The following is a 24,016-nucleotide window of genomic DNA, read 5'->3' on the forward strand; positions in this document are numbered from 1 at the left end:
CAACTGGGAGCCTGCCCTGGCTTCAGAGACGATCTGCAGTGCCCTTGGGCATCATGGGATGGCTAGCCCCCAATAATGGTGCTGCTTTCTGTCTTTACCTGCACAAGGCACAGAGAGGAAAAAAAATAGCTGCAAATTTTATGCCAGAGCTCCCTGCAGAGAGCTTTTCTTCCTAGAAATGTCATCTTGCTTTAAAAACATGACTTTGATAGCAACAGCCTGAGTGGATTTGCATGTAGAGAGTTGGAAATTAAACCATCGACCTGGTATCACAAGCAGTTGGACAAGAGGATAGAAGAGAATTACTCTTTCCCCAGCAGGAATTGAATGTGCTGATTTTGAAGCGGGGAAGGAGAGTGCCTCTTTCAGCACACAGACAAGAGCTACTTCCCCAGCGATCTTCAGGAAAAGCAAAGACACAAAAAGTGGGTTAGCCCAAATAAAAGATGTACTAACACAATGCAGGGATGCTCTGAAAATAAACGAGGGCAAACCTGGAAACTAGCTCTAGATGGTCACAATTTAGCAAGAGGCCATGAAGTATCTCTGTTTCCCAGGGTCAGGATCTAACACCAGCCAAGCAGGAAGGATGGGAAGAGCTTTATCCCCAGGTTTAATCACTCTCAGCAGAGCCTCCCAAAACATAAGTATCCCTGCACACCTGTTCTCCCTGAGCCCGAGTGGTGGCCCTGGAGCCAAACCGTGGGCCCAGACTCCAGGACCACCTCTGCTGACTTTGGGCAGCTCCTGAGCCCTGCTTGGAGGTGGGTCTTAGCCTCACACAGCCATCCCTTCTCCTAGGCCTGTGGGCTTTCCTCCCTGTCCTTTGCATCCTTTGTTTGGCTTTACCAGCCAACACTGCAATTTTTTCCCTGCCTGGAGTGACCTCATGCTCAGAAAGGCATTTAGCAGAAACCTGGTGAAGGTTTGTTAGGACCCAGAGGGCCTGAAAAGATGATTTTGCCCCCGCTTGTCTGTCACTGATGGGAAAGACGGGAACTGAATCTGAGCCTTTGCAATCTGTAGTTTTAGTAATTGGTAAATTTAGTGATTTAGTGCAGTGACTATAGCTGCGCAGTGGGTCAGTTCTCTCCAAGCAGGAGCGTGGTTAGATGCGTGGGGCCATCCAAAAGAGAACGCACTGTTCTTGTGAGGGCTCTCCACAATAAAGAAGAGAATAAAGGCTGTGAAACTGGTTGCCCCGTGGCCCACTTTTCATTTCCAATGCTTTTCTTTCTCTTCGTAGCTCTGAACTAATAGCTTACAGCATGCTTTCATGGTAGCTGTTACAACATGAGAAGGTGGGAGAAAGTGACTGTTCTCAGGACCCTGAAGCACGCCGGAGTAGTCAGTGTTGTACAAAGTGGGTGACATTTTAAAACTGCTGAACCTTTGGCCACAGTGCATCACTGGCATTTGTTAGGGCAAGGTCATGCAACTCGGGAGATCGGAGAGTGCACAGCCTCCGTCAGTCTGCCTCACGGCCCCACCATAAACCGGTTCCGTTTCCCCCCCACCTCGTAGCAGCAGTGGAAATTTCCAGGCATATTTCTCTGAGCCCTAGGAGCAAAGCTTGAAGAGGACCCTGAAGAAGGAGGCAGTGTTTAGGATCTGGCCAGATGTATGCAGCAAAGGAAACAAAGCGTGGCAGGAAGGTGGCAGAGCTGCTCTGACTAACCGGAGGGTCACAAGCTTTTGCACCCTCCAGCACAGAAACACACTTATTTAATGGGAAGGAAGGTTAACCTCGGTTTCTTGCAGGGCTGGATGAAAACCCAGCCTTTGCCTGGTGCAGAAAGCAGGCGGAGCTCAGCAGCACAACAGCTTTTGCTGTTCCTCGCCGGGGTGAGCCGTGCGGCTCACACGCCGCCAAGAAAGCCCAGGGGCCGGGTGAGACCCCGGGGCGGCGGCTCCTGCCGACCCCCGGGGACGCGCCGGCACCGCTCCCGCGTCCCGCTCCGCTGCACCCGGCGCCAGGTGGGCTCACCCCACTGGGCACCCGAGGGGCCGTCGGGAGGCGGCGGAGCGGCTCTCCCGGCCCCTGACAGGCGGTACAGGGGGCAGGAGCCACAGGCCGGGGGGCTCGGGCGGGAGGCACGGACCCTTCCTCCCCGGGAGGAGCGGCCGGCGCCCGGCAAGGGGCGGGGGGGAGGTTTCCAACAGGCCGGGGCGGGGAGTCCCGGGGCCGTCCGTCCCTGCGGCAGGGGCCGTCTCTCCCCGGCGCGGGGGCGGGCCGAGACCGCGTCCCGCCCCCAGCGGGGCGGTGGCAGCGGCGGCGGGGGCTACGTGCGCGGGGCGGCGCGGCGCGGCTGGCAGTGCCGGTGCGTAGCCGCGGGGAGCCGCGACCCCGCCGCGGCGGTGGCGGCGCTCATGGCGAGCAGCAGCGGCGGCGGCAGGTAGGGCGGGGCGGGGGGCCCGCTCCGCCGGCCATGGCGCAGACGGAGCCCCCGAAGGCGGTGCGGCTGTGGCGCGACGCCGCCCTGCGCGCACGGAAGCTGCAGGGCGGCCCCGGCGAGCCCGAGGAGTCCGAGCCGGAGCCGGACGCGGGGCCGCCGGGGGGGCCGCCGCCCCCCGCTCCCGCCGCCGCCGCGCCTCGCCGCCCACCCCCCGCGGCGTCCCTGGGGGAGCTGGAGGCGCTGAACCTGAGCGGGCGGGGGCTGGAGGAGCTGCCCGAAGAGGTGGGCGCCGCCCTGAGCGGGCTGCGGGTCCTCAGCCTGCGGCGCAACCGGCTGAGCCGCCTGCCCGCCGCCGCCCTGCGCCACCTGGGCCGCCTGGCCGAGCTCGACCTCAGCCACAACCGGCTGCGGGGCCTGGGGGACGGCGGGGCGCTGGCGGGGCTGCGGGGCCTGCGCAAGCTCAGCCTCAGCCACAACGAGCTGGGGGCCGAGGGCCCGGGCCTGCCCCCGCGCCTGGCCGAGCTGGGCCGCCTCGAAGAGCTCGACCTCAGCTTCAACCGCCTGCGCCACCTGCCCGAGGGTCTGGGCCGCCTGCGGCACCTCCGCGCCCTCGACGTCGACCACAACCTGCTGCCCTCCTTTCCCGCCCAGCTGCTGGAGCTGGCTGCCCTGGAGGAGCTCGACTGCTCTGGCAACCGCCACCTTGGGGCCCTGCCCGAGGGCATCGCTGCCCTCCACCGTCTCAAGATCCTCTGGCTGAGCGGCACGGGGCTGGCGGCCCTGCCTGACGGCCTTTGCCAGCTGAGCGCCCTCGAGAGCCTCATGCTGGACGGCAACCGGCTGCGGGCCCTTCCCGCAGGCTTCGGCAGCCTGCAGCGGCTCAAGATGCTGAACCTCTCTTCCAATCTGCTGGGGGAGTTCCCCGCTGCAATCCTGGCGCTGCCCAGTCTGGAGGAGCTCTACCTGAGCCGCAATCAGCTCACCCTACTGCCCCCTCACCTCTGTCAGCTCCGCCAGCTCCGCACCCTCTGGCTGGACAACAACCGCATCCGCTACCTGCCCGACTCCATTGTGCTCCTCCACAGCCTGGAGGAGCTGGTCCTGCAAGGCAACCAGATTGCCATCCTGCCCGAGGGCTTTGGGCAACTCTCCCGTGTCACCCTGTGGAAGGTCAAAGACAACCCCCTCATCCAGCCCCCCTACGAGGTGTGTATGAAAGGCATACCCTACATTGCAGCCTACCAGCAGGAGCTGGCCCACTCCCAGCCTGCCCTTAAACCCCGCCTCAAGCTGGTCCTCATGGGCCTAAAGGATGCGGGAAAGACCCTGCTGAGACGATGCCTCATGGAGGAGGATGGGCAGAGGGAGGATGTGGGAAGTCTGGAGGCTGGGAGCAGCCATCCCAGAGGGTGCCCCGGGCAGCAGCAGGATGTTGGGAGAATACCAGTTGGGTGTTGTCCCTTCCCGGAGCCTTGGGATGCTTCCTCAGCATGGGCACCTGCCACACAGCAGCTGGAACATTGCCCCATAGAGCAGCAGGACATCCCTTCTCACATGCCCTCTCACCGAGTGAAAGGGGAAACTCTGTGCCCTGCACAGTTGCTGCCACTGGATGCCTCCCAAGTACCATCGGGACTGGGACTGCCAGGAGGCAGCAAGGGCATCGAGGTGATGGACTGGACAGCAGATGCAGAGAGGGGCCTGACATTCATTGTGTACGAGCTGGCGGGGGACCCAACCTATGATGTGATCCAGTCTTTCTTCCTCTCTCCCGGAGCCCTGTACGTGCTGGTGGTGAATTTGAGTGCCTATGTCCCTCAGCACTTCTACCCCTCTGTGGGCTATTTCTTGCACTGGCTCGGTTCCAAGGTGCCCCATGCTGTGGTGTGCATGGTGGGAACCCACGCTGACCTCTGTGCAGAGCGGGAGTTGGAAGAGAAGTGCCTGGACATCCATCACCAGATCGCTCTGCAGGAGAAGAGAGATGCTGAGGGACTCCAGAGCTTGGTCCAGCAGGTGGATGAGGCTCTGGGACAGGACTTTGACCTGCGCTGCTCCAGCCCGCACGCTGCCTTTTATGGGGTCTCAGACAAGAACCTGCGGCGAAAGAAAGCCCAGTTTCAGTACCTTCTCAACCACCGCCCACAGATCCTCTCTCCAGTGCTGCCTTTCAGCTGCCGGGATCGTTGCCAGGTGCGTCGCCTGCGGGACAAGCTCCTCTCGGTGGCTGAGCACCGGGATATCTTCCCAAACCTGCACCGGGTGCTGCCCAAATCCTGGCAAGTGCTGGAGGAGTTGCACTTCCAGCCGCAAGCTCAGCAGCTGTGGCTTAGCTGGTGGGACTCTGCCCGGTTGGGCTTGCAGGCAGGCCTGACAGAGGATCGGCTCCAGAGCGCCCTGTCCTACCTGCATGAGAGTGGGAAGCTGCTCTACTTTGAGGAGCACCTCACCCTGCGGGAGTATGTGTTCCACAACCTGCCACGGCTCATAGACATTCTCAATGTCTTCTGCCAGCGGGATGCCACCGTGCTGCTCCAGAAACTGCTCAGCGACACCCACATTGATGAACTGAGGGCCACTCAGCTCCATCATTACGTGGAGGGCTTCTTGCTGCACGGCCTCCTCCCTGCTCATGTTATCCGCCTCCTCCTTAAGCCCCACATCCAGAGCCGGGAGGATCTGCAGCTCATCCTGGAGCTGCTGGAGAAGATGGGGCTCTGTTACTGTGTCAACAAACCCAAATGCAAGCCCCTAAACGGGGCAGCCGCTTGGTACAAGTTTCCCTGCTACGTGAAAAATGAGGTGCCCCATGCAGAGGCGTGGATCAACGGCGCCAATCTGAGCGGACAGTCCTTTGTGGTCGAGCAGCTGCAGATTGAATATAGCTTTCCATTCATTTTCCCACCCGGCTTGTTTGCACGCTACAGTGTCCAGATTAACAGCCACGTGGTTCAGCGGTCAGATGGCAAATACCAGATCTATGCCTACCGGGGAAAGGTGCCCGTGGTGGTGAGTTACCGGCCTGCCAGGGGAGCTCTGCAGCCAGATACTCTATCTATTGCTAGTCATGCGTCCCTACCAAATATCTGGACAGCTTGGCAAGCTATTACCCCTTTAGTGGAAGAACTGAATGTCCTGCTCCAGGAATGGCCGGGCCTGTACTACACTGTGCACGTCCTGTGTTCAAAGTGCCTTAAAAGAGGGTCACCCAACCCACACACTTTTCCAGGTAAGGCATAGCCCAGCTTGCCTTTAATCTCTTCTGGGGCTTTGCCCCTTCAAGAAGGGAGCCTTACGGTGTTAGTCTTAGGTCTGTCTTTTTTTTTTCTTTTTTTTTAATTTCCTCCCCTCCTCTGTTCTAACTCCCTTGACTCTCATGACTTAAATCATAAGAGAAAATATTAGGGTAGCTCCAAGGAGACAGGCTTAAAATAACCCTATTCTGAGATGAGGGGGGTGGTACATGCCCCTTTGTCTGTGCCTTTGCTCTCTGCCTTTTGGGTTTTGGCCCCGAGGGTTTATGGTGCCATTGTTGAAAAGGCCCCGACCTGTCCTTCTCCTTGTTTTGATTCCTTTAAATGGCACTCCGGTTTATTTTCTAATTCTCTTTACCCTGCAGCTCCCCCCTTCCTTGGGGCTATTTGTAAACACAGATAGGGGTGCCTAAAAGACCGCAGGTGTCCCCTGTTCCCCCCCCTTCAACCCTCCACCCCCAGAACTTGGCCTGTGCTGCAGTGTCTTTGAATGCAGGAAGGCTCCTGCTGGTAGACAATGGGTGTGTTGGTCTCCATAGCCCTGTATAAAAAGCTCTTTCTCGTATCTGAGCTCTGTCTCTAGCAGGAAGCATTCCTCCCTGAAGAGAGAGGGATACTCCATCTTCTTTGTTTAAGTGTCTCACCTAGAAGTGATTCCCAGACTGCGTCTTGTGGAGCTATTCTTGAGAGCAACGGTTTTCCTTCCTCTCTCCTCCTTCATCTAATGATAAAAGCATAATCTCTCTACTCTGCAATGTGACTAGTCGTGGTGCTTTTTAACGCTGTCGCCTCTAAAGTCGTGATTTTATCGGTGGTGTTTTCCAGCAGCATCTGTTTTACTTTGTATGTATGCAGGTACTGCCTGCTAAGCTGTGTTTTCCTCCCTCCTGCACCGGGTTAGCTCTGGGGCTTGCAGGAGCCATTGGAAACGTGCTTCGGTGTGTAGATCTGCATGAAATCAAAACACACTCTGGACTGTAAGCAGCGCTCTAGAAAGATGCATTTTTCACACACACACACCCCCCAGCCCATGCTGGAAGTGTGTTGGAATATTGTTTATTCACAGGTAGCCTGAAATTGTGGGGGAAGCAGAGTATGATTTGAGTTAAAGCAAGCAGTGGTGCTCAACTGGCTTTTAGGCAAATGTGAATGGTAAGGTGTGTTTTGGAGGGTTGTTTTGTTTTTTCTTTTTTTTAATGTGGACCTTGAGAATAAGGAGATGCTGTGTGCTCAGTGGATGGCGTCTCCCTCTAACTGTGCTGGCTTATGTAAGAGCTGCTGGGCTGGGGGGGGTGCAAACCCATGCTGTGTGAGCTGCTCAGTGGTGTCCGCATGCTGGGTCTTGCTGCTAACATGGTGCTTGGGGTAATGTGATTTGCCTTCCAAAAAAACCCCCCGAAACAGCCAAGTCTGAAAAATAAAAAAAAACCAACCCACCTCCCACAGAACACATAAAGAAAAAGTAAAACCAACCAAACAAAACCCCACCAAAATTAGCCAAGACAGCAAACTGTATGTGCTGGTGTGATGGGTTGCTGTTGAAGGTTTAGCTTGTGAATAATTCAGGTCTACAGTCACATATCCCCTTTTTTCTTTTTTTTTTTTTTTCTTCTTGGTGAATGTTTTGTGGCTGACCCTTTTTTTTCCCCTGTGAGTCGATGATGCTTTAAAAGTAAAATGTGAAGAGGACCTGGACTGTCTGCAGGCAGTTGGCATCTTTGCTGACTGGTGACAGTCAGACCAGGTCCAGAATCATGAAGTGGACATTGAAATCAAAGGGCCTTTTCCTTTGGATTTGGCTGTGCCATATATGTTTCCATAGAGGTTGGAAAGGATTGCTGTCTCCTGGGAGCCAGGCCGGGTGTGCTGGGAAGGTGAGGTAAAGGTAAGCAGTGCATTGTTGGGCATGGGAGGAGCAGGGGCTTGTGCCAGGCCTCCAAATGCCACCTGGGTGATGCTGCCTGTGGAAAGGGGGTTGCAGTGTTTCCAGAGCTCTCTGGGGAGGAGCAGGGCCTTGCTGCCAGGGACACAGGGCTTAGCATCCCAAGTGGCTGTGCCTTGGGGCAGGAAGTGACTGTCTCAACATGAATACTATGCAGGTCTAGCTGGGGGAAGAGCAGATGTATTTCAGAAGCTGGGCTGATGTGTGGAAGCGCTGAAGAGTGATTAAAGGCTGCAATTAATTGAGAAACCTGCTTGTCTTCCTGGATGATGCTTAAATCTAGCCCAGTCATGACCTGGATTGTATGAAAAATGTGAACCATCATTTGGCTTGGGGACGCCTATAATGCCTGTGTTTAATCTAAAATATTCTTTGCTGTGTATCTGTTCTATGAATAAAAGACCATTTAGGAGCCCCTAAATGGCAATAGTGAAGCTGGAGCTTTTTTTCCCCCCCAATTTTGTTGATCGGGGGGTGTAAGTGTTTAAAGTTGTGCTGCCAAGCTTGCTCTCCTGCAAGTGAATTGTGGTTGGCATAATTTTTTAACAGGGTGTAGGAGAGAGATGGGTCTAATGTTATGAAAATGTGTAGCAAGGGAGATGTCTGTTTCTTTCCAAACTCTTCCAACGGAAATCCCTGGCAATTACAACACTGCTAATTCTTAAATAGGGCTGTGGTCTTTTTAGGACTGCACTGAAGAGCTGCTTTGCAGCCTGTTGACCTTAATAAGTGAAATATTTCTGTGGAGACACTGCCAAATTTGTGCTCAAAAATGGAAGTGCAGTCTAGCTGTGTGTCTGGTTGCGCAATCTGTGTCGTCATTCATGAAACCGACAGTGCATTCTTTGGTCATCCAAAATTTTAATTGGAATCCCCTCAAAGAGGGGACTTGGTTGTTCATGAGTTTAGGATTAATCCTTGCTTTTCCTCTCCGTCCCTCTCAGTCCTGTGCCTGCATGCTCTGTAACTTCCATTGATAATGCACACACAAATTCTGTAAGAACAAGCTAGCGTACAAAGAAATGGTTGATAAGAATTCAGATTCTAGATTCAGTCTTCTGAGGGTTTATTGCAAGCAAACAGTCAATAAAAGTGATATAAAAATGCCTTGATAGGGTCCTTATAAGGAAGTTTGTGTTTGAAAGAGTTCCGTAGCTGGGTGTAATAGTAACTGAATTGGCATCTGAGCTGGAATCTGTGTGCTTTTTGGCTGCAGTCATCCACTCGGCTGATAACTGGTGTGTTGAATATATTTTTTCTTCATTTCACTATCTGTAAATAAAAGTATCCCTGTCAGGCTAAGAAAGGCATAGCCCTGCTTGGAGTGGCCAACACAAATGGTTCACCACTCCAAGATGATGAGACCTCAACTGGGTTGTCACAGGCATTGTGAAATGCTGTGATTTTTGTATATGATGTTCTTTTAGCCCCTGGACTGAAGGGCTTTTAGGTTGTTCATGTCCCATAAGCTATTAAGTGACTTGGGGTTGGGGAGGGGTGGGGGGTGGTTTGCCATCTGTCTGATAGTAGACACCTGTGCTTTGTGTGAACAAATGTGACTGGATTTTCCAAGCTTGCCTTCCTGTGCACCTGCTAACTGCTCTCCTGCTGTCTCCTCTAGCTCTGTGCTAGGCTGGGTGTGGGCTGTCCCGGGCTCGTCCAGGCTGTGGTCTGCACAAGGTACCCTGATGTCCGATGTGTGATCCTTTTGGTGTTTGGAGTGGGGGGGGTGTTGTATTTGACCAGTCATTTTCCTTTATTCTTGTCTGTGAAATGGTATGAATGCAGACCTAAGGAAGCCAGGGGCTGTGTCCATTGCAGAAAATGGGCAAAATCCTGTCACAAGCAAGGCAAGATGATCTGGGTTTTCACAGATTAAAAATGTGACAGCAGGCAGAAAGCCATTGGCAAAGATACTGTGTGTGAGCCTAGCAGCCCCTCTCCAAAAGTATGCTGCAAAGCTATTTGGGACCTTTGAGAGATACTGGAGGACTGGCAAGAAGTCTCTTGCAGGGAGGAATTGCACATCGCCTGCCTGCCTTGGTGCCCCCTTCCGAAGGTATCGGAACAGGGAGGAAATCACAAGCCTCTACTCTGCCCATCTCCCACATCGAAGGGGAGCAGAAGCAGGGATTATATGCCAGTCACCTTCAGGGGTACAACTGGAAGTATCATAATGTGGTTCCCCTGTGAGATACTGTCATTGCCAGAGCAGGGCTAATTCTTGGCTACCTTAGTCGTGTGATCTGAAGTGAACTATGCTTACCATCCCTGTGTTGGAGTCAAAAGCAAGCATGAATTCCCTTGGTGGCTGGGATGGAGTCAGGAGATGGAGAGGTAGAAGATCCCATGATGTGTCATGCTGTCAAGTCCTATGCAAGGTGAGGAAGGGAGCAGGTGACACTGGTTCTCAGAAGGGCTCAGAAGTTGCTCCAAAATCTGAGCTGTCTCTCAATGAAAGGCATCTAATTGTCAGGTATCTAATTGTTCTTTGTAATTAAATTGTAAGAGGCTGGGGTGGTTTTTGCGCAGACAATTGCAGTAGAGCAACACCTGCTTGTATAGAGCCTGATGCTAGCATTTGGCAGCCTTTTATTTTCCCCATTTGAGGGTGGAGTCTTTTTTTGCCTGACTTTCAAAGATGGTGCTGCAGTTGTTTTGGGGCTGTTGTCACGCTCTCTTGAAGGCTGTGGCTTCAGGAGAGGGCTGTGGTGTAATTGGATACAGTAGGGCAAGACTTCACCACAGCATGAGCACTGGACGCAGATCATCTGGATGTCATGAGAAAGCTGAACAAGGCCCTGTGATTCAGGAGAAGAGAATGGTTCAGCTGCTGAACTTGGGGAAGCTAGTGTGATTCTGCAGCTCTGGTGCTGATTATTGAGCTTACCAGCAAGAGCTGATTTCTATGCTGCTGAAGTGACCCCTTCAGTGGTGTGACCTGCTCTATGTAATGATGTAGAAACAGCCTATTTACCTCTAGGGATTTCCTTTGTGTCAAGCTGTGTATCACGTGGTGAGCATTTGAGGTTCTCTTGCTTGGTAGCTGTGGTGGGGCATTCTCTAAATTAAACAACACATCCAGGAAAGAGATAACAAATGTTTCATGATCTTGCAGGTGGCACAGGAATTGCCAGAGGAAGACTGTGGTGTGCAGCATAGACGGCTGCCCTGGGACTGTGCCTGGTGGAGTGTAGGTGTGGGAACCAGTGCTTGGAAAGAACTGGAGTAGCCAGCGTAGAGCTGGGCTCATGCTTGATGATCTGGCTTGGGAGGACACGGGAATGGGAGGGACAACCTCAACTGTGGATGCCAGAAGAGAGGCTGAGGCTTTGAATTGCCTTCTTAAAACTGTCCTGCTGCCTGCAGTGTCTGGTTACCATGTATTGTGTGTATTGCTTTGTGTGTGTTTGGGGGGATTTTTTTTTGAGGCTCTAATAATGGCACTTGCTAAAATTATTCAAAATTAGGATGGCAACTGCATATTTAATGCTGTCTGAAGGAATCCTCTTCTTTATGCAAAAAGATCCTACGCACTTCTGCTAAAGGAAAGGTTTCCTGGTATGTCAGCTCTGGTACAAGAGAACTTTTCTGGTTTGTTCCTTAACGTCTTGTCTTGCCCTGCCCCATTCCCCATGGGAGTCATCTCTGGGCTTTGGGCCTCTGGACTTTGAGCTGCCATCACTGAACTAGGGAAACACTAGATTTGGTTGAGTGGATCTTTTTGCTTTGGTTAGTAAAGCAAAGCAGGGTGCTTGGCCTTCAGTGCATTACTTTTTTTGTTTGTGGGGTTTTTTTTTTTCAGTTGCTGAAATTTGTCTTTGCAGGACATGACCTATAAAAGAGATGCTCAGTACCAAGTGATTATTTGTTTCATTGCATGAGAACTATTTAAAAACTACTGACTGGGAGGTTGAGAAAATGTTGATGTAGGTTTTCCCCTCTCCAGAGTCAGTTGATTACACGAGGATGGATTTGTACTTTGCTTCAGCACGCTGTGGGCACAGGTGTAGTGAAACATGCTTTGCTTCTTGCTGTGTGCACACACTTCTGGTGGTGTGGTGCCTCTTTCTAAAAACACCAAGTGTGAAAAGTTTTCCCATGTAAGTTTAGTTGAGATATATCGTGTGCATGATCCACATGTAGGACCTTGCAATATATCTATTCCTTTTGCATCTCAAGAGAGGATGGTGGGAAACCATCAGCAGTGCTGAATATTTGTTGTCTTTTGGTGATGTTGTGAACATGTTACTTGAAATTGAGACAGAGCTCTGAAAAAACAAGTATCAGTTTAAAAGCAAAATATGAGTGTATCTGGTAGGTAATTCTCCTGTATGCTGTGGTGTTTTGTTGCATCTGCAGTATTAAGCAGGTAACTGTGGTAGCCTAGCATGCTCTACAATTAGTGATTTATTTGCTAATAATAGTGCAGGCTAGTTGTCTGGGTCTTGAAAGTAATTTGCCAGGGGGGAAGGGAGAATATGTATTTAATGAAAAGTTCTGTGTTGGGTTTGAATCCTTGGAAGTCAGAGTACAAATTTTTTTTTACACCCCCCCTCCCCAAAATAGAGGACGAACCTCTTTACCTCTGGTGATGAGTAAAGAAAACTGGTCTTGGGGGCTGAATACAAGATGATCAGTTAGTTCCTTTTTTCTCCCTCTACTTGCTTGTGGTACTTGTGCTTGCTGTACAGATGTGGGCAATTGTGAGAGTAAGCAGGCTAGCTGGTGCCAAATAGTCACCTCTTCTCAGGTGAGCTTGTGGGATGCCAGTTCAAGGATGTACTAAGGGAGAACTGGTAGGGATGGGGGGGTGGGGAGTGCTTAAAGCACTGTGTCAGTTATAACAATTAAACTCCTGCTGCTGCAAACAAATTGCATTGGTGCTTTTGGCTAGCTAAGAACATATCTGGGTCTGAGAAAGCAATGCAGCTGGGTTGAAGGAGTCTCAGCCTGCCTCCTTGGTCTGCTATATGGTGATCTCCTTGCATGCAGCAGGAGATCTGATGGGATTCGGGTGGCCACAGTGTGAAGAAGCTGTGTCTCATACAGAGGGTGGGGAGGCCTTGGCATTTTCAGAAGCTGTTGAGTGGATGCAGTTTAGAGCCTGTAATGGGAAGATCAGCTGTGTGGATGTGGCCTTTGTTCCAGCTGAGCAGCTGGGAGAGATTTGGCCTCTAGCTGTTTCTTTGGGAACCAGGTGTAAGAACTGGAGTTGGGGGGTTCAAGACCTGTGAAATAACTGGCTGGTTGGCTTTAGGAGAAATTTCATTTGGGGTGTTCAGCTGGACCATGTTTGAGGGCTTATGCTTCTGCCCCAGCAGGCTGCTGGAAGCTGAAGTCATGTTGTACTTGTGGTATTTTCCTGGCTAAAGCTTGGTCCTGAATGCACTAATCAAGTTGCCAACATGGTCAGTGGCGGTGTGGTTTAGGACTGATGCATGCTTATAGGATCCGTGGGTAGGGGTGACTTGCCTGTGGCCAGTGGATGGAGGTGGCAACTGGACCGAGCTGTGGCTGCTGGAGTGCTTGTATGCTTGAGTTGGTTGTGGTTTAAAGGGAAACTTTAATTTCAGATTTGTGAGGGTTGTTCCAGTGGTCATTTTCAAGAGCTCTGTCCTTCTCCCAAACGTATACTGAGAACACTTACTTACTAGCTTTAGCTGTGGCTAGGTTGGACTCCTGGGAACACGTGTGAGGCTGGCCTAGGACTTACAGAATTCACAAGGCAACATTAATTTTGAATTGACAGTTCGGCATGGCAAGCTCTGCATGAACCAGATGACATCTTTGAGGTGAGCTGGGCACTTCTGTGGGGAAGTCCATTAGCCTTAGTGCTTTGTGAGGATCAGACTAAACTGAACTGTGGAGGCAAGTAACCTTTAGAGCAAACCAAAGCTGCATCTCAATTCCTGCTCAGACCTGCCCTGTTTTGCCACATGCTGACTTGGAGGTGATGCTTAAATACTCCATGAAGGAGCTGTATTGTTGTTGATCTTGGTTACATTGAAATGTGCTGATGAGATGATGGGAGACTTCTGCTGGGCTTTTGTTAGCGGGGTTTCACAAGCTCGCCTAAGTGCATCTCTCTGTTACTGCTTTTATGAAAGCGATACCAGGATATCTTCCCTTTTTTTAGGGTGATGCTTGCCAAGCATCCAGTTTAGATAAGCATAAGCATTTTTTGTGAGGGACCCCAGACCTCCCAGACTATTCTGGGAGAGGTCCCTCCTTTTTCGCCTGGTATCCATCACGTTCTGTAGAGTTCTCAGGCTCTCCCTGTTATGGCGCAACAGGAAGGAAACAAAGGTAGAGCAATGGTAGGACAGGGATTTGTGGGCCTCATGTTGTGGCTAATGATAAAATTAATATTGTAGGGTTTTTTGTCCTAACAGAATACAAGATCATGGCATACTCTGCTCAAAACTTATCTCTTGAATGATCTTTATGTCGTAACTCTGCAATATCTGTATGGTGGATTCCTCTTGGGGCATGTTCTTCACATTTTTAGCAGGTATTTTCCTCTCCTGCAGCACAGAGTGAGCAGTGGCCTGTGATAAGGGACTGATCCTGCCCTGTAGCAGGGTAGGGTCGTTGATGGGCTTCCTAAAAAAAAATGAATCTGCCATCATTTCCACAGCACCAAAATCTGCAGAGTTTCGCTTGAGACACAGGTGCTTGACCTAATTTGCTTCCCATGTATGTAGGTGCTCTTTCTGCCACACAAAACCACACAGTGGAAAAATATTGAAGGTGAGCACAGTGATTGTGGCTTGCTTGACTTCAAGAGACATAGTCAATACATTTGATGCCTTTGTATCAATGCAAGGCTGGCAGCAGGGGAATGCTAGAGAGGCAGGTTTGTCCCAAACCTACCCCAAAACAAGAGTCCTTGCGTCTAGTAAGGCCCCTTGCTACATGGTCAACAAGTGGAGGGCAAGCTTCCTGCAGCAGAAGAAACATGCAGCTCTGTTCTGTAGCATCTGAAACATTATGGTAGACACAGAGAACTGCAAAATTTTCTTGTGGCACAGACCATTGTGCAGCAGCACCCTGCTGCGTTCTTAGCTGTTGTTGTGGAGGTCTGTTGCTGACCATTTAATACCTTTCTCTGCTCACTGTGGCCTCTTTCTTAGATGCAGCAGTTGGGTATGAACAGCAAGCAATTTTTTTTCTGAACAGATAATGTTAGAAAGCAAGGATTTAGTAATGTGCAGAGCTGAAATGCACAGGATGTACAGTGTGGAGGATAGAGAGGCAGGGACCTCTGTCTGAGACTGGCTGCCTGATATCAGTCTTTTACTGTAAGTATTCCCATTGCCTGTGTGTGAACAGTTGCATTTTCATTGCTCTCATTAAAATTGTCAGATAAATCAAGATCAATCAAGAATGCAGGACCCAAAAATGGGGTAATGGCTGGGGATAGTGACCCATTCTGAAAAGCAGACATCTCATATTGGCCATCCTGATATTTGCTTTTGTATCTTTCTACCCTTCCTCTGTATTTACACTGTGTACAACTCACTTGTCTGAACATATGTTCTCTTCTACTACATTATGGGTAAAAATAGCATAATTGTCTGTCAAACTGCTAACCATGGTACTTTTCAGGATTACATCCTCAACAGATAGTGAGACACAGCTGTATATTGCAGTGTGTGATAGGGAAAGTTTCAAGGTATTTATGTCCAGTTCATTCTGGTTTTCCTCAAAACGCTCTGAGCTGCTAGGGCCTTGTCTATATGGGAGCAAAGGGGAGTTGAGGTAGCTACATAAATTAGGTGTGCCCTTTCTTTTTTAATTCCTCATCCTCCTCTCTATTTGTGAAGCAGGGAGTGGCTCACAGGAGCAATGACCTTCCTTACCAGGGGAATTTAGTCATGATGGGACTCATAGGAGCTGGAGCAAGAAGAGATGGTAGGGAGGCAGCTGAGTTGCTCAGCACAGTCAGGAGATTTGTAGCGTGCGTGGAAGGCATCTTGCAAATTGCAGACTTGCCCAGGAGTTGCCCAAGGGCAGGGGAATTGTAAATCCAGACAAACTGGTGTCAGAGCAACAGCTGTGGTGCCAAACTTTCATTCAATGATGGGGAGCTGTTCCTGGGCTCAAACTGATTTTAAAGAGCGCTGTAGGTTGAGGGTACACTGCTGGCCTTGGCCACCGCTGCCTTAATGGGGGCTCTGAGCCAGGCAGCCTCTGTCCCACCATTACCCCTTTTGAGTCCCTCCATCTTGCACCACCACATCACTGGGCAGCCCAACCCAGACCAAGCAGTGAGAGCTGGGATGATCAATGCTGGCTCAAAGTAGTCACCAGGTAGTCCTTTGGATAGGTTGGCTTTCCTGGGGAAGCCTCATCTGGCCTGTACCTTCAGGAAGCCAGCATGCTATGTCCAGAGAGGAGCAAGTGGGCAGACCTCTCTGCATGCTGCTGGGGCATCCCAGGCAGGGAGAGAGGCACAGACTTATCCTGTTGATAAGTCTGTGCTGCCGCAAGGAGAGGAAGAGATGGAGGGTTTTGTGTGTGCTTCCTCTCCCGGTCTGCATGGTGCTTCTTACCCACTTGCTATGTGTGGCTGTATTTTACAGGCAGAACTGCTGGATGGGTCAAATGTGCTTGGTGGCAGGTTTCCAAACCAGGGAATCGGCAGCCAGCACCAGGCCTACTTACACACGTTGCGTAACCAGATGAGTTTTCAGCTCCCTGGGTGTTTCTCTAAATCTTCCTTTTGAACAGGCTCTTTCTTTGTCTGAGAGAGATTTTGATGCTTTTATTTCAGATAATGATGCATCACTGGATACGGAAAATTTTCATGTCCAAGTGACTTTGGTTTATCAAAGCTGCTAAATTTAGGAAATCTATCAAAAAAGAGCTTCCCCTTCCTGTGATCTGACATAACGTTTCTTGGTTGCTGTTATTTTTACTGTGGAGCAGCTTACATCTATTTTGGTTGGGCACTAAGTGATGGCTACAGTGCAAAACAAGAAATTTGGTTTTGTCAAGTAAGGCAGCCATACTGCAGCTTCAAGGCTTTGAGGGCAGTCTGTTCATGCTGGCCTTGTGCTGGCGCTGGTTAGGGTCCCCTGGCAGCCCTGCTCAGCTCTCTTGAGCCCTGTCCACTCAGCAGAGGGTCTCTGGGCCTGCCCACCTTGCTCTGGGGCTCAGCGCTCTGTTTAAAAAGTTAGCAATAAGCCCTTTGCTCTGACAATGGTTAACTTTCTCAGTATCTTGGAGGTGTAGTGAGTGGCAACAGTGATGGACTTTAAGCCACCCCAACTTCCATCATCCAAATTCCAGGAGGGCAGGGTAGAGAAGATGGTGTTTCACTGCCGCCAAAGTAGGGAGACAACTGCATGTGCAATGGGAGTTTGTGCCAGAACCAGTCATGCCTCTGGTTTTGCAGATGTCTTTAATACAGATTTCCTTTCACTGTATCCTGTTATGGACCAGGTCTGAGGCATCCCAGTCACATACCATCACATTGAGATGGGAGTGAAGGCAGACAACTGGGACACTGGGAAGGGATGCCATTGCTTGCTGGGTTCAATGTCCCAGAGATCTGCTGAGCAAGTATTATTTTTTTTTTTTTAAGCTTCTGGTGGACAGTTTTGCAGAAACATTCAGTGGATGAAAATGGAGGTGATATAAGCCTCCTTCTGGAACTTCAGTTGTCTCCAGGTACTTTTGCCCAGCTTTGTGACAGTGCTTGAGGGCTACGTGGGGATTGAAGCTCCTGTGTGCTTTGTCCTCGCGAACAGCTTGTGTCAGATCCGTGTACCTGAACCTGGACTGTCAGGGGTTTGGGGCAGGGCGTCTTGCTCACACTGGTGAAGTGGAAGCCTGTCATCTAACATTGGTGACATTTTCATGCCAGCTTTAATAGGTGAGAAGTCTGTAATTTCTCAGGGGAGCTCTACAGATTCCAAGGTGATAATTATTAGATTTTGGCAAGATCTTAACCAATGCTTGCACATGCAAATAATTCAGCTCAGCAAGTGGCTGCTATGGTCAGCTTGGAGCCTTCTTAGAGTGCGATGCTGAAATAAATGATCAAGAGTTGAGTCTTGTGTGTGTCTCTTCCCAAGTAGTGTATTGGTGCCTCAAAGGCTCAGCCAAAATAAAGACTTTTTTGTATTAAAAAAGTTTGGGAACCTTCCTTTGGGATCAAGGAAAAAAAAGAGTACCTTTCTCTGTCATCTTTTGTAACGGAAAGCTACCGTGAAGTTTTTGAAGCTGCCTGTTATTTTTAACTTGTTCCTTGTCTGTCTTTGAAATAAATCACATCTTTCTTCTACGGCAAAAGAGAGCCTAGCATGTTATGTACACACATATGCACATTTTTGAGTGCCTGCGGTGAAGCTAAACACAATATTAAGAAAATGTTGCCAAACAAGGCAAGACCATGCTCAGGTTAGTGATTCACACTGATTCATAGTGATTTTAAAAAAAAAAAAAAGGTAAAAAATAAAAAAAAACCCCAAACTATTAGGCTGAAGAGGGTGTGAGGAGAGGAGATGCTTGATAGGCTGGTTTGAGGAGCACAGTAAGCTGGCTTTAAATCTGACATGGATTTCTGGCATAGCACTTTGCAGGTGCTTAAAAATATGCTTCCCATTAAAAGCTGGCCAGAGGAAGCTGAGCAGTATGGCTGTTCACTTACTGCGTGGCTGCTCCTGTCCCTGGACAGCAGGGTGGATGCTGGTAGTGTGGCCTGCGTAGGGAGGTTGAGCAGCTCGAGTGCAGTTCTTGCCCGGCCTCCAGTTCAGTGCCAGTATGGCATGACAAGTTGTCATGCTTTATGGCATACCCAGGACCAGGCTCCAGGTCAGAGGTCTGTCACTCTTACCTGCATTTCATGGTAGTATTCCCCTGAAACAGCACCTCTGGTTGAAATCTATGTTGCGAAACACTCTGCTCTGCAGCTGCTGTGCCATACAAGCTTCGTGCATGGTTCTGCTTCTCTGGGATATACCAAGTGTGCCCAGCCCCATCCAAGCTTTGCAGGTGAGCGCTGGGACTGGGAGTTGCCCACAACGTTGTGGCTCTGCTAGAGATGGCGTTATTGTCACTTGCTCTGTGCTGCTTTATCCCCAGTTGCATAATGCAGCATGATGCGGATAATCCAGTCATTACAAAAAGATTTAAAAGTTCTTTTTAATCAGAAGTCATTTTTAATAAAGCTTTGCTTTGCTCGGAGGACTGTTCTCTTGGCTTGAGTGTTTAAGAAAAATGCAGGAGTCCGAGGGGGGTGAGAGGGATACAGATCATGGAGAAGGGATACAGGTGCCTCTGGTTCCCAGGCAACTGCTGCTGAAGTCCAGAGCTGTGGGGCACATTTCCACTAGCACCAACCATGCAAGATCCTTACATGTGTAGATAGGAGCAGCCAGTAGGTCTTTGATTTCTCTGATTTTTCCTCTCACAGAGCAAACCTTTGGTGGTGGTGGAGGGAAGAAAAGGCTCTTTCTAGTCCACTCTGGCTCATGTTTCCCCTTTAAACTCTCTGTGTCCAAAATGCTGGTGGCTCTCCAGGGCCTCCTGCATCTTGAAACAAACTGATCCTGGATGAAGTGTAGCAGAGGAGGGGATCCTCTTTGCTTCTCTTGTAATGGCCTTTTGTGTAAATTTGTGTGTGATTGACCTTATATCTTTGGTTGTTGCTCTGCTGTTGTATTGTGGGAAGTTCACTGTCTAAAATAACATGTGATCTCTGAGTAGCTCTGAAATGTGCAGTCTTTTCCTCCTGTATGCAGGCACCTGCAAGAGAAGGCAGAAGCCATCTCTTGAGCTGCCATGTCTGCTTCATCTCCCCTCAGAGCAAGCATCCTGCCAGTTCCTGCTTTTCCAGCCCCAATTGTCCTCGATCTTGGGATCTCTTGACCATGTGCTTAAGATCTCCCTGAGTCTCTCCTTTTTGATCAGTACAAATTAACGCCTGTGAAGTTTTAAGGTTATTTCTTCTCAAGCCAGATCCCTCTGAGGGGATCGGTGCTGAGCATGTCCAGATGAGAGCCAGCCAGCCTGCAGTTCACATGAGATGATGAGACATATGAAGAAGAGGGGGCTGGGGCTGTGTGACAGTGACACTGGGGAGTAAGTACCTCAGAGCCATCCACCTGGTAGGAAGCTGCCTGGAGGAAACCTGGGAGTAATACAGATTTGCAGGACAAATACTTAGGAGCTCAGCTCTGTCATGGAGTCACCATGGTGGAGCAGGCAGCTCCTAGGAAGGCGCAGGGGGGTAGAGGAGATGATGGTGGAGTGAAATGTTCTGCTAGTAATGCTGCTGCCTCCCTGGGAGGCTGATGAGTTACAGCACCCACGTCTCCTTCCTGTTTCAGTAGCAAACATGACTGCTGTAGAAGCAATTTTTAAACAGTGAAGACGGATGCTGCAGTTTATTTTTGGGCACTGAGAGCCCCAGACCAGATGGCATTTCGCAGGCAATGAACTCTACAGGAGTTAAGTAGCAAAGCTATTGTTTCTGAACCTGCATGACTTATCATTTTGGAAGGCGTTCCAGTGGCAGACTAAAAAGCAGTAAGAATTGGTTTCAGCAGAGGTGGTAAAACAATCTATAATATTAAGTCCATAAATAAGCACTTTCCTATGGGGAGAAGGTGTTTGTAAGCAAAAGCTCATTATTGCCTTGATTTACAGCTGTTAGTTGTCACCTGTTTGGATATGAGGGAATGAGAAGGTTCAGAGAAGCACAGTTGAATTATTGGAAATGCTGAGGAATCACCATGAAAAAAAGATCTAAAAGATTAGTTCCTATCCCCTCTGGAGAAAGGGACAAGTTGAAAACAATTTTGTAAAGCTCTTAGTAGTAAAGGAACAGACAGAGCTTTGTTCTTGACCATTGAGCAGTTCAAAGCCAGCAGCTCACTCAGACTTCAAAGACAGCAATTTTGGTAATATCAAAAATACTTTAAACCAAACGAATGGAGAAGATTTAAAACAAAAATCAGTTCTCCGCCTGTGTTGGCACAGGGAAACTCAAGCTCTGAGCTGTGTGGAGTGCTGCTTGGGCACTGCCATGTGCACCAGCAATGCATTTGTAGAAAACACCAGCCTACCCATGAGACCAAGAGGACAGCTGGCCACTGGTCTCAGCGCTGTGCTCCTCTGATTTCAGCCATATAGCTCCAACCAAATGTACATCACACTCTATCTTACAAGGAAGAAACACTTGACCAAAGGATGTAATCATGGAACTTCAGCATAAAGGGAGAAAATATACACGCAGAGCCACAAGTTAGATTTGATGGCTTTAAGGAACCTTCTGTGATCCTGTACATTCCTACTCAGCTAAAGCCATACCTGTGGTCAGCACGTAATGTGGTGTTAGTTATTAACTGGTAGGAAGTGGGTAGCTCTGAGGAGAAGCACCATCACTGTGATATATGTGTATAGATCAAATTCCACAGTGAAGTGGCTTCAATAGAAAGTCATGTTAATAGATTAAAACAGGGATTAGCTCAGGTTGGTTCAATTAACAGGTAACGCACTTGATTTAATATTTGAGCCTGAGTGGGACTTAACGGTGTTTAGACTTTGCTCCTTAGACCAGTCAATGATGATGAAGGGAAAAGAAGAATAATTTGTTCATTTGCTTAAGTGGGCTCTGTTGTTGTCCTGCTGAACAGGAAGAGTTTTAGAGTGATCAAAATAACTTCACTGAGGAGTACTGCGCATGGATATAACCTTAAATGATCTGGAAGAGAATACCTACCATGCAGGTTTGAAAATACAGCTCCCTCCAATTCAGTTTGCTGAGCACACTGAAGCTTTGGAATGGCCCTAAGGCAACAGCAACTCATGGAGCCAAGTTACGTTTACCCAGGAAGGACTTTATTTAATCTTAGGGAAAACTGTTGGGCAGCACACCTACACACGTCGTGTGTGTGTGTTTTGGTTTGTTCTTCTTTTTCTTGGCTGGCGAAAGGCAGATAAATAAAAAAAAAAAGGGTTCTTGTGGCAGAATGTAAAAGGCTACTACAAGGGAAACTGCAGGTCTTTCACTCCCCAGATGGACTTTGCTGAATGCTTGTTCCAGAAGAGGGGCTGCATAGCTAGGGTCCTACCTTCAGCCATGGCATGCGTGGTCATCTTGCAGGGAAGGAGCAAGCCAGTGGGGAAAAAAACTTGTCCCAGGTGTTCTCCCAGCTTTTGTCTGTCTTCAGCACAGGGGTTTGTCTCTTTAGTAATGCTTAAAGACACTTCGCCAGTGACTGGTTCGGTCTCTTCATGAACCCTCGTGAGCTTGCATCTACAGCGGGTTGCAGCAGGGAGTTCTGCAGCCTCGGTCAGGTGCTGGACTGTTCCTTTGGTTTTCTTTGAGTGCACCTTGCACTACCTGCATCAAGGCTTCCTAGTTCTTGTGTCGGAGCAGGCAAAAAAAGATCAACCAGTTCTGGGTGCAATGCCATAGCAAACTATCGTGAGGAAAAATGTCTTGCAGGCTTGCCTAATTCTCTAAATTTAGCAGGGGGGCAGGCTGGGACTTGGCCCTGTCTCATCAGTTGGTTAAGGCTGGAAGTCCATGGGCTGAGCCTTGTCAGCCCCTCTCCAGGGGCTGGCTTTTCACGTGGCCAGCTGTTAATGTGTTGTGACCCAAACACAGAGTCGGAGCTAGCAGAATGCTGACCAGTCCTGGTAAGCTGCCTACAGACCTCAGTGAACCCTGCCTGTTAACTTTGTTTATCATAGTAATGGCTTTGAGAGCTCTTTTATACTTTTTTTTTTTCCTTTAGTGGGATCTGCAGCATGCTAATCATCTGGATGAAAGAAGGCTCAGCATCTCCTCTGTGATGGGGGTGTAATAGCTTTGGAATTACTGTTTGGAAACGTGGGCTCAGGGCTGGTGGGGATTGTTGCTGTTTGGACTGGCTGCAGCTGGTGGTGTCTAGCATTCGGGTGGGTACTCTGCATGTAGTCGTGCCTTGCTCTTACTGGGTGAGAGCAGACAGGTTGGGGGTGGCTGCAGCCTTCTGTCCAGCTGGTGCCTTGGGAGAATGAGAAAGTGCTCATGGCAGATACCGCTGAAGGGTTGGGATTAAAAATAACCAAAAGGTAGTTTCTGGACTTGGTTACTCAGTGACAGGCCTGTTTCTATTCTAGGATGAGGATAATTCGCACTGAGCTCATTACACCATGACTCTCCCTTAAAATGCCTTGACAGTCGATTTCGTTCCAGCTAATAAGGTCCTAAAATGTTAATGAAGGAAATCAATTTTTCATGGCTTTCTATTGCAGTCATCTGAAAGTGCTGTGTTGCAACCTGCCAATTCAAGAAGCTTTTTAGATATTAGAAGGGCAGCAAAATATTCAGCAATTTGGAGGATGTTTTGTTTTCTATTTCAACTTTTCCTTACTGCTCCCTCTCCTTTTCCTGAACCTTTATTCTGTGCTGTTTACTTGTCCCCTGTGGTGACTTCCTTTGTCTGCCCTGGTCACTCATGGGCAGAGGTGGCTTGCTCCCACCTTCCCCACTGCACAGGAAGAAGGATGGAGTGCTACTCATGCTGAAATACTATTTGAAATACATTGAGTTTGATGGGACAGAGTGGAGAAACGGCATCATGTTCACTCTCCCCTGACCTTTTGCAGGGGGTCATGGTGGTGTCAAAAGTCACAGTCTTCTCTCCTCATGGCAAGTCTCTTGCTGAGACGACAGCGTTACCTAGCACAAATGCTCTCTATGCTCAGCATTTTGTGAGTTGTGGAAAGAGGAGACGTTGCATGCATCATGGAGCCACACTGGCTTAGGAATTATGTAGAAGTCAACCATCCTTTATTTGTCTGAGCTGCTTATTTTGTACTGTCAGAAGGAGACAGAAGGTCTCAAACCTTCATGACCACTCCTGGAGTTATTTTGATGGAACTGTTTTGATGATTTCCTACTGCTCTCTCCATTCTGGTTTGTGAGTATGGAGATAGGAAGTACTGAGTTGTGTGGTTTGGGGAATGTGTGGTTTTTTTGTTTTGCTCTTAACTGGATTCTAGTTCTAACTATAATTAACTTCAGTGTGCCTGAGAAAAAGGTAATTAACTAATGTTTTGGGACAAACATAGAGTTTTCCAAGTTTTATACTTGGAAACCTTGTACTGCCGCACTGGTAAGGGATGATGTCAAATAACTCATGTTGGGGAAATTAGTGGATGAGATGTAAGTTGTCATTTTGAATAATTACCCTCCTTTAGCTGCTGAGTCGAGCATCCAAAATGCTTTCCACTCAAGTTCTCTACACAGGCATACACTCATCCAATGCCAGCTTCCTCAGAGCTTTTGCAACCACTGAGGTCTGTCAATGTCCTCTTCTGCTGTGACAGCAAGGGGCTAAGAGCTAGCTGACTGTCATGACTTGGGGAAGGAGGAGGGTATTTAACCCCCTTAAGCATTCCAGTCTGCAGCTGGTGTT

At 49.4% G+C, this 24,016-nt stretch overlaps 1 protein-coding gene across 3 annotated transcripts in view; it reads left to right on the top strand.

Annotated features, from left to right (window-relative positions):
• The first annotated feature begins 2,328 nt into the window (after nucleotides 1-2,328).
• Nucleotides 2,329-24,016, top strand: part of MFHAS1 (multifunctional ROCO family signaling regulator 1) — a 31,857-nt gene continuing 10,169 nt past the window's right edge. For 2 of the 3 annotated variants that reach the window (XM_075090911.1, XM_075090910.1), the window contains exon 1: nucleotides 2,329-5,625. In XM_075090911.1, the coding sequence (XP_074947012.1) occupies nucleotides 2,430-5,625 (3,196 nt within the window). In that variant the 5' untranslated portion in view covers nucleotides 2,329-2,429. The remainder of the gene's footprint in view (nucleotides 5,626-24,016) is intronic. The other variant, XM_075090912.1, reaches the window with a different exon arrangement.

Source organism: Phalacrocorax aristotelis, chromosome 4 (assembly GCF_949628215.1).
Source record: "Phalacrocorax aristotelis chromosome 4, bGulAri2.1, whole genome shotgun sequence".
Lineage (NCBI taxonomy): Eukaryota > Metazoa > Chordata > Aves > Suliformes > Phalacrocoracidae > Phalacrocorax > Phalacrocorax aristotelis.